Source organism: Melanerpes formicivorus, unplaced genomic scaffold (assembly GCF_026170545.1).
Source record: "Melanerpes formicivorus ecotype bairdi unplaced genomic scaffold, bMelFor1.0.p_v2 SCAF_2226, whole genome shotgun sequence".
Lineage (NCBI taxonomy): Eukaryota > Metazoa > Chordata > Aves > Piciformes > Picidae > Melanerpes > Melanerpes formicivorus.
Window position 1 is genome coordinate 25,177 of NW_027144577.1, and position 10,286 is coordinate 35,462.

Consider the following 10,286-nt stretch of genomic DNA (forward strand, 5'->3'; position numbering starts at 1 on the left):
GTCACCGCGCCACGCCCCCCGCGTCACCGCGCCACGCCCCCTGCGTCGCCGCGCCACGCCCCCTCCGCGCCGCGGCGCCACGCCCCCGCCCCCCGCGCGCCCGTGTGGAGCGCCCCCTGCCGCGCAGGCTGCGCGCTGCGGGCGGAGCTCCGAGGGGCAGCACTGGGGAAGGGGCCAAGGAGAGCGGTTCGGGGGCCTGGCTGTGCCCTGCCCTCGTCCCCCCTGCCCCTGCCTGCCCCCTGTCCTCTGTCCACTGCCCCTGCCTGCCCCCTGCCCTTAGTCCCCTGCCCTTAGTCCCCTGCCCCTGCCTGCCCCCTGCCCTCGTCCCCCCTGCCCCTGCCTGCCCCCTGCCCTTACCTAACCTCTGTCCCCTCATCCCCTTTGCCCCTGCCTGTCCTCTGTCACCTGCCCCTGCCTGACCCCTGTCCCTCCCTGCCCCTGCCTGCCCCCTGCCCTTACCTGTCCTCTGTCCCCTCTGCCCCCTGCCCTTACCTGTCCTCTGTCCCCTCTGCCCCCTGCCCCTGCCTGTCCCCTGCCCCTGCCTGTCCCCTGTCCCCCCCTGCCCCTCCCTGTCCCCTTGTCCCCTCTGCCCCTGCCTGTCCCTTGTTCCCCCCATCCCTCCCTGTCCCCTTCTCCCCTCTGCCCCTGCCTGTCCCTTGTTCCCCCCTGCCCCTCCCTGTCCCCTTGTCCCCTCTGCCCCTGCCTGCCCCCTGCCCCTACCTGACCTGTCCCCTCTGCCCCCTGCCCCTCCCTGTCCCCTGTCCCCTTGTCCCCTCTGCCCCTGCCTGCCCCCTGCCCCTACCTGACCTGTCCCCTCTGCCCCCTGCCCCTCCCTGTCCCCTTGTCCCCTCTGCCCCTGCCTGCCCCCTGCCCTTACCTGACCTCTGTCCCCTCTGCCCCCTGCCCCTCCCTGTCCCCTGTCCCCTTGTCCCCTCTGCCCCTGCCTGCCCCCTGCCCCTACCTGACCTCTGTCCTCTGGTCCCCTCTGCCCCTGCACTTGCCTGCCCCCGCCCTTACCTGGCCTCTGTCCCCTCTGCCCCCTGCCCTTACCTGTCCCCTGCCCCCCGTCCCTCCCTGCCCTTAGCTAGGGGGCCCTGTGCCCTGTGCCCTCTGCCCTTGTCCCCACTGTCCCCTGCCCTCTGTGCCCTTTCTGGCCCTGGCCCTCTCTGTCCCCTGCCAGGCTCTGGCCCTGTCCCGGTGTCCTCTGCCTGTCCCCTGCCACTCTTTGCCTGTCCCTGCCGGCTGCTGCCTGTCCCTCCCTGTCCCTGCCTGTCCCCTGTGCCTTCCCCCCCCAGTCCCTCCCTGTCCCCCCTGCGGCCCCACGAGTGCCGCACCCCCGTGACGTCACAGCCACCACCCCTCACCCCCCCCCCCCCCCAGGCTGACTCACTCTTGGCACCCAGGGGTGCTCCCCCCCTCCCCTCCCCTCCCCCTCCCTGCCCCTCCTCTCAGGTCACATTGAGCACAGTTGACATTTCCAGAGTGGGAGAGGGGGGAGGGGGGAGGGGGGAGGAGAGGCTAAAGATAGCCTCAGCACGCGCCCGCCCCACCCCCCGCTCCTCGGGACACGCCCCCCCCCCCTTCCACCCCCTGTCAAGGTGGGGGAGGGGCAGGGACGTTCCCCCCCTCCCCCTCCCCCTCCCCCCCAACCGTTTTAAGCCAATTAAAAACCCAAACTTGAGGGGGGGGAGGGGTCAGAGCCACGCGCGGGGGGAGGGGGCATGGTGGGGAGGGGTCAGAGCCACGCGCAGGGTGCTGGGGGAGGGGTCAGAGTCACGGGGGGGGCGGGGGTTGGGGGTCACCTGAGGACATGGGGGAGGGGCTTCCCTGCCCCTCCCCCCACTCTTACAAGGGGGATTCTGGCGCCCATCCCCCCCCCCCAAACACTCGCGGAGGGAGGGGAAGAGGGGGGAGGGTCGGGGGTGTGTCTGCGTGGGCGTGGCCGCATTGAAGCCCCTCCCCCTCCTCCCTCTCCCCCCCTCCCCTCCCCCCCGTCCCCCCCCGGGACCCCACAACCTCTCCTGGTCGCCCCCCACAGTCGCTGCTGCCCCTGCAGCCGCCTGCAGCTTCTGCCCCGCCGCTGGGGGGCGCTGGAGGCCATCACCTGCCCCCCCACCCCTCCGCGACCCCTCCCCCCCAGGGCCACGCCCACTAACGGCCACGCCCCCTCTAATCTCAGCCCCTGCGCCCCCCACCCACATTGACCCCTAACTGCCCCCCACTGACCTCCAGTGACCCCCGAAGGGACCCACAACTGCCCCCCCCGGACCCATAACTGCCCCCCCGGATGCCCCCAGCCCTCTAACTGCCCCCCCCCGCGGACACCCCCAGCCTCCTAACTGCCCCCCCAGACCCACACAGCCCCATAACTGCCCCCCCCCGGACGCCCCCAGCTCCCTAACTGCCCCCCCCGGAGACCCCCAGCCCCCTAACTGCCCCCCCTGGAGATCCCCAGCCCCCTAACTGCCCCCCCCGGAGACCCTCAGCCCTCTAACTGCCCCCCTCCGGGACCCACATAGCCCCATAACTGCCCCCCCCGGAGACCCCCAGCCCCCTAACTGCCCCCCCCGGACGCCCCCAGCCCTCTAACTGTCCCCCCCCCGGGACTCACACAGCCCCATAACTGCCCCCCCGGACCCCCCCCTGCCCATAACTGCCCCCCCGGGGGGGGGCCTCAGCAACTCCTGCCCCTCAGTGAATTGATTAGTTGCCCTCCTTGAGGGGTAATTAATTGCCCCCCCCCCGGCCAGATGCCCCACGGGTTCCAGCAGATCCAGGAGGAGGAGGAGGTATGGGGGGGGAGCGGGGGGGGGAAGGGGAGGTGGCACTGAGGGGTCCCGGGGGGGCGGGGGGGGGGCACTTAGGGGTCCGGAGGGGTATTCAGGGGAGCGGGGGGGGGGGGTCAGGGGTCCTGGAGAGCACTCAGGCGTCCGGGGGGGGGCATTTAGGGGTCCCTGGGGGCATCTCGGGGGTCCCGGGGGGGCTGCCTTGGGGTCTTGGGGGACACTTAAGGGTCCCGGAGGACATTTAGGGGTCCCGGGGGGGGAAGACACTTGGGGTTCCAGGGGGGGATCACTTGGGGGCTTGAGGGGCACATGGGGGTCCGGGGGGGGGACACGGACGGGGGGGTCCTGGAGGGGATTTAGGGGGTCGGGGGGAGGAGGTACGTGTAGGTCCTGGGGGGGGACACTTAGGGGTCCGGGGGGGGCGGGAGGGGGTTGGGAGGATTTGGGGGGGGGGGCTGCCAGCAGTGCCCCCCCCCCCCGCCACCCCCCCCACCCGCAGTCCTTTGCCTAATAAGGGAAATTTTCTCCGACCCGGTGCCGACTGGGGGGGGGAGGGGAAGGGGGGGAGAGGGAGGGGGGAGGGGGGGGAGGGACTATCGCGATAGGAGTTGGGGGGGATGGGGGGGAAGCAAGAAGTTAAGGACCCCCCCCCAACCCCTTCCAAGGGGGTTCCAAGGAGGAGGTTTAAGGGGGGAATCACTACCAAAAGAGGGGGGGGGGGAAAGGGAGGGGGAGAAGGGAGGGGGGAGAAGGGCGACCCCCCCAAGCTGGGCCCCCCCCAAACTGGGCCCCTGGGACCCCCCCCAAGCTGGGCCCCTGAGACCCCCCCCAAGCTGGCCCCCCCAAACTGGGCCCCTGGGACCCCCCCAAACTGGGCCCCTGGGACCCCCCCAAGCCGGGCCCCCCCGAGACTGAACCCCTGGGACCCCCCCAAGCTGGGCCCCCCCGAGACTGAACCCCTGGGACCCCCCAAGCTGGGCCCCTGAGACCCCCCCAAGCTGGGCACCCCCCAGACTGGACCCCTGGGACTCCCCCAAGCTGGACCCCTGGGACCCCCCCAAGCTGGGCCCCCCCGAGACTGAACCCCTGGGACCCCCCCAAGCTGGGCCCCTGAGACCCCCCCAAGCTGGGCACCCCCCCAGACTGGACCCCTGGGACTCCCCCAAGCTGGACCCCTGGGACCCCCCCCAAGCTGGGCCCCCCCGAGACTGGACCCCTGGGACCCCCCCAAGCTGGGCCCCTGGGACCCTCAAAGTGGACCCTTGGGACCCCCCCTAACTGCCCCCCCCCCCCCCCCCCTGACTGGGACCCTGGGACCCTTAAACTGGGTTCCTGGGACCCCCCACAAACTGTCCCCCCCCCAGACTGGGCCCCTGGGACCCCCAAACTGGGCCCTTGAGACCCCCCCCGAGCTGGCCCCCCCCCCCAGACTGGGACCCTCAAACTGGGCCCTTGGGACCCTCCCAAGCTGCCCCCCCCCCAGACTGGGCTCCTGGGACCCTCAAACTGGGCCCTTGGGAACCCCCCTAACTGCCCCCCCCCCAGACTGGGCTCCTGGGACCCTCAAACTGGGCCCTTGGGACCCCCCCCTAACTGCCCCCCCACCCCGACTGAGCCCCTGGGACCCCCAAACTGGGCCCTTGTGACCCCCCCCCCAAAACTGGTGCCCCCCCATGTGGTCCATCCTGTGCCCCCCTAAACTGCAGCCCCCCTGAAGCTGGTCCCCTAACTGCCCCCCCAAACCGATGCCCCCCCAAACTACTCCCCCAGTGCCCCCTCCAAACCGGTGTCCCCCCAAAACCACTCCAACAGTGCCCCCCCAAACCGGTGCCCCCACAAATGGGTGCCCCCTCTCAACCACTCCTCCAGTGCCCCCCCAAACCGGTGCCCCCTCACAACCACTCCCCCGGTGCCCCCCCAAAACCGGTGGCCCCCCAAACCACTCCCCCCAGTGCCCCCCCAACCGGTGCCCCCCCAAACTACTCCCCCAATGCCCCCTCCAAACCGGTGCCCTCCAAAACCACTCCAACAGTGCCCCCCCAAACCGGTGCCCCCCCAAATGGGTGCCCCCTCACAACCACTCCCCCGGTGCCCCCCCAAAACCGGTGCCCCCCAAAACCACTCCCCCAGCGCCCCCCCAAACCGGTGCCCCCTCACAACCACTCCCCCGGTGCCCCCCCAAAACCGGTGCCCCCCCAAAACCACTCCCCCAGCGCCCCCCCAAACCGGTGCCCCCTCACAACCACTCCCCCGGCGCCCCCCCAAACCGGTGCCCCCCCAAACTACTCCCCCAGTGCCCCCCCAAAACCACTCCCCCAGTGTCCCCCAAAACCGATGCTCCCCCCCCAACCACTCCCCCGGCACCCCCCCAAACCAGTGTCCCCCGAAAACCACTCCCCCAGTGCCCCCCCAAACCGGTGTGTGTCCCCCCATACTAGATCCCCCTTTAATTAACCCTTCCCCCCCCCACCCCAATACCCAGGAGGAGGAGGCCTCAGCCCCCCTGGGGGGTTTTGGGGGGTCCCTGGAGCTCCCCCCGGACTTGGACGACCCCCCCCCGAGCCGCCCCCCCCGGCTGACCCCCAGCCTGCTGCTCGCCGTCTTCGCTGCCACCCTCAGCTCCCTGCAGTTCGGTTACCACATCGGGGTGATCAACGCCCCCCAAAAGGTACTGGGGACCCCTCCCCCCCCAACCGGGACCCCTCCCCAAAACCGGGGACCCCCCTCAGCCTACCCTCCAAACCTGGGACCGCCCCCTCAAAAGTTAAGGGGGGCAAGCCCCCCTCAAGGGGGTGCCCCCCACCCCCCCGGGGTTCCGCTGGCTCCTAAGGCTGAAGGAAGTCTCCCAATGGAGGTGCAAACGGGGGAGGCGCCCCCCAAAAACTGGGGGACCCCCCGAAAACCGGGGAGAGACCCCCAAAGGGGTGCCCCCAGCCTCTAAAACCGGGGGACCCCCCCCAAAACTAGGGACTCCCACCCCTCAAACTGGGGGAACCTCCCAAGAATAGGGGAGCCCCCCAAAATAAGGACCCCCAGCCCCTAACACAGGGGAACCCCCCTCAGAAACTAGGGGACCTCCAAGCCCCCAAACTGGGGGACCCCCCCAAATGGGAAACCCCCCACAGGGGGACTCATACCCCTAACACTGGGGACCCCCCCAAAACTAAGGGAGCCCCCCCAAAACGGGGACCCCCAACCCCTAAAACTGGGACTGCCCCAAATGGGGACCCACACCCCTCAAACTGGGGGACACCCCCAGAACTAGGGGATCCTCAAGCCCCCAAAATGGGGGACCCCCCCCAAATGGGGAAGCCCCCCACAGGGGTACCTGCACCTTAAAACTAAGGGACCCCCCAAAACTATTGGAGCCCCCCAAAACGGGGACCCCAACCCTTAAAACTGGGAGACCCCCCACAAAACTAGGGGACCTCCAAGCCTCCAAACTGGGGAACCCCCCAAAAGGAGAAGCCTCCCACAGGGCTACTCATACCCCTAACACTGGGGGACCCCCCAAAACTAGGGGAGCCCCCCCAAAACGGGGACCCCCCAACCCCTAAAACTGGGACTGCCCCAAATGGGGACCCACCCCCCCCAAAACTGGGGCACAGCCCTCAAATTAGGGGACCTTCCAGCCCCAAAACTGGGGGAACCCCCAATTAGGGAAGCCCCCCACAAGGGTACCTCCACCTTAAAACTGGGGAACCCCCCAAGACTAAGGGTGCCCCCCCAAAAAGGGGATCCCCAACCCGTAACACAGGGGAACCCCCCTCAAAAACTAGGGGACCTCCAAGCCCCCAGACTGGGGGACCCCCCCAAATGGGGAACCCCCCACAGGGGGACTCATACCCCTAACACTGGGGGACCCCCCACCCAAAACTAGGGACCCCCCTAAACGGGGACCTCCCTAAAGCTGGGACTGCCCCAAATGGGGACCCACCCCCCCAAAACTGGGGGACACCCCCAGAACTAGGTGACCTCCAAGCCCCAAAACCTGGGGAACCCCCAAATGGGGAACCCTCCCACAGGGGGACTCATACCCCTAACACTGGGGGACCCCCCCAAAACTAGGCCCCCCCTAAAGCTGGGACTGCCCTAAATGGGGGCCCACCCCGCTCAAACTGGGGGACCCCCCCAATGGTGAACCCCTCACAGGGGTACTCATACCCCTAACACTGGGGGACCCCCCAAAACTAGGGGAGCCCCCCCCAAACGGGGACCCCCAACCCCTAAAACTGGGACTGCCCCAAATGGGGACCCACCCCCCCCAAAACTGGGGGACACCCCTCAAACGAGGGGACTCCCCCACAACAGGGACCCCCCCACCCCTGAAATGGGGGGACCTCCCAAACTGAGGGTCCCCCCCAGAACTAGGGGACCCTCCCCCATGATGTGGGGACCCCAGACCTGTAAACTAGGGGACCCCCTAAATGGGGACCCCCCCCCCAAACAGGAACACCCCCCAAGGATCCTGAGGGGGTTGGGGGCTCAGGGGATTCCCCCCCCCCAGCATACCAGGGGCACCCCTGGGTGCTCCCCAGGATTGGCTCCCCCACAGCTGGGTGGCCCCCAAGGTTGGGTCCCTCATGGTTCGGTCCCCCACAGTTGGGTGTCCCCCAAAATTAGCTTCCTTGTGGTTGGGTGCCCACCAATATTGGGTCCCCCACAGTTTGGTGTCCCCCAAAATTAGGTTCCTCGTGGTTGGGTGCCCCCCAATATTGCGTCCCTCAGGGTTGGGTGCTCCCTCAAGGTTGGGTCCCCCACAGTTGGGTGCCCCCCAAGATTTGGTCCATCATGGCTGGGTCCCCCACAGTTGGGTGCCCCCCAAGATTTGGTCCATCATGGCTGGGTCCCCCACAGTTGGGTGCCCCCCAAGATTTGGTCCCTCATGGTTGGGTGCCCACCAAGTTTGGGTCCCCCACAATTGGGTGTCCCCCAAAATTAGGTCCCTCATGGTTGGGTATCTCCCAATGTTGGGTGCCCCACAATTGGGGGTCCCCCCCAAGACTTGGTCCCTCATGGTTGGGTGCCCCCCCAAGATTGGGTCCCTCATGGTTGGGTGCCCCACAGTTGGGTGCCCCCCAATTGGGTGCCCCCCAAGATTTTGTCCCTCATGGCTGGGTGTCCCCCAAGATTAGGTTCCTCATGATTGGATGACCCCAAGATTTGGTCCTTCATGGTTGGGTGCCCCTCAAGGTTGGGTCCCCCACAGTTGGGTGGCCCCCAAGGTTGGGTCCCTCAGGGTTGGGTGCCCCACAATTGGGTGTCCCCCAAAATCAGGTTCCTCGTGGTTGGGTGCCCCCAAGTATTGGGTCCCTCAGGGTTGGGTGCTCCCCAAGGTTGGGTCCCCCCCAGGTTTGGTCCCTCATGGTTGGGTGCCCCACAGTTGGGTGTCCCCCAAGATTAGGTTCCTCGTGGTTGGATGACCCCAAGATTTGGTCCCTCATGGTTGGGTGCCCCCCAAGTTTGGGTGCCCCACAATTGGGTGTCCCCCAAAATCAGGTTCCTCGTGGTTGGGTGCCCCCAAGTATTGGGTCCCTCACAGTTGAGTGTCCCCCAAGGTTGGGTCCCCCACAGTTGAGTGTCCCCCAAGATTAGGTTGCTTGTGGTTGAATGCCCCCCAAGGTTGGGTCCCTCAGGGTTGGGTGCTCCCCAAGGTTGGGTCCCCCCCCAATATTGGGTCCCTCATGGTTTGGTGCCCCACAGTTGGGTGTCCCCCAAGTTTGGGTGCCCCCCCCAAGGTTGAGTCCCTCACGGTTAGGTGTCCCTCATGGTTGGGTGCCCCACAAGATTTGGCCCCTTGGGGTTAGGTGCCCCCCAAGTTTGGGTCCCCCACAGTTGGGTGCCCCCCAAGATTTGGTCCCTCATGGTTGGGTGCCCCTCATGGCTGGGTGCCCACAGTTAGGTGCCCCCAAAGGTTGGGTCCCTCATGGTTGGGTGCCCCCCAAGGTTGGGTCCCCCAAGCTTAGCTGTCTCCCAGGGCACTTCCCAAGATTGGGGTTTCCCCCCCCACAACTGGGTCCCTGCTGGCTGAGTGCTCCCCAAGACTGGGTCCCCCCTGCTGGGTTGGGTGCCCCCCCCCCCAGCGCCGAGTGCTGCCCCCTGCAGGTGCTGGAGGCTGAGTACAACCTGACCTGGACGCAGCGCTGGGGCTCCCCCCCGCCCCCCACCACCATCTCTGCCCTCTGGGCCCTCTCCGTCGCCATCTTCTCGGTGGGGGGCATGGCCTCCTCCCTGGGCGTGGCCGAGCTGGCCAATCGGCTCGGCAGGTGGGCGGGGCTTGGGCCGGGCGAGGGGCGGGGCCACCGCTGGGTGTGGTAACCGGGAAGGGAGAAAGGAGCTCAAAGGAGGCTTGGGGGGGGGGAGAAGGAGGAGGGGGGAGGGGTGTGGTTTAAAAGGGAGTGGCCCAAGGAGGTGGTCTAGAGTGGGTGTGGTCATGAAGGGGAGGGGCTTCACAGGGTGGGGGCAGCATGAGGAACTGGAAGGGGAGAAGAGGATCAATGGGAACTTAATAGGGGGCTTGGGGGTGTGGCTTGATGGGGTGTGGCCCAAAGGGGTGGGGCTTGAGTGGGTGTGGTCCTGGAGGGGGTGGGGTCACTGGGGTGAACCAAGGCCTACTGGTGGCAGAGGAGAAGGACCAAGGAGACTTAAGGGGGGCTAAGGGGGTGGAGACTAATAGGGAGTGGCTCAGGGGGTGTGGCAAAAGGGGCTTGGTGAAAGGGGATTCGCTGACAGGGAAAGGGGCGTGGTGAAAAGAGATGGGGTGGGCGTGGCTAGGGGGAGGAGCACAACATAGGGGGATTGGCTCCTGGGGAAAGGGGTGGGGCCAGGAGAGGGAATAAGGAGGTGTGGCTAAAGAAGATTGGCTGAAGGGGAAAGGGGCGTGGTCACCCCCCCGATGTCCCTCCCCCCCCAAACCCCCCTGCAGGAAAGGCGCCCTATTGGCTGTCAACGGGCTGGCGGTGGCGGGCGGGGTGCTGATGGGCGGGGCCAAGCTAGGCCCCACCTACATCTTGATCATCATTGGTCGCTTCGTGGTGGGCACCTACTCAGGTGAGGCTCCCATGGGTGGAGGGGCCGGGGGTAAAGGGGAAGCCGGGCTGGCGGTGGTGGGCGGGGCCTAACCCTCAGCCCCACCCACTTCCGGCAGGCCTGGCCTCAGGATTGGTCCCCATGTACGTGGGGGAGATCGCCCCCATCCGCCTGCGGGGGGCGCTGGGGGCCCTGCACCAGCTCGGTATCGTCTGTGGCATCCTGGGGGCACAGGTGGGCGGGGCCTAGGCCGGAAGTGGGCGGGGCTTGGAGTAGGAATTGGAGGGGGATGCAGCAGGAAGTGGGCAGGAAGGGAAGAGGAAGTGGGTGGTGATGGGGGGGAAGGGAAACTGGGAGTGTGAGGGGCGTGGTCTAAGCGGGGTGGGGCACAGAAGTGGGTGGGGTTAGGCTGGAAGTGGGTGGGGATTGGGAAGGGAAAATGGATGGGGGGGAAGATGGGCAGGGCTTGGT

General features: G+C 67.8%; 1 protein-coding gene across 1 annotated transcript; it reads left to right on the plus strand.

The window, feature by feature from the left end:
• Positions 1 to 1,908: 1,908 nt before the first annotated feature.
• LOC137461447 (solute carrier family 2, facilitated glucose transporter member 4-like) lies at positions 1,909 to 10,064 on the plus strand. Its single transcript, XM_068171182.1, has 5 exons — positions 1,909 to 2,789; positions 5,269 to 5,454; positions 8,892 to 9,052; positions 9,712 to 9,836; positions 9,934 to 10,064. The coding sequence occupies exons 1-5, from the start codon at positions 2,751 to 2,753 to the stop codon at positions 10,062 to 10,064; spliced, it is 642 nt and encodes a 213-aa protein (XP_068027283.1). The 5' UTR covers positions 1,909 to 2,750.
• Positions 10,065 to 10,286: the final 222 nt, after the last annotated feature.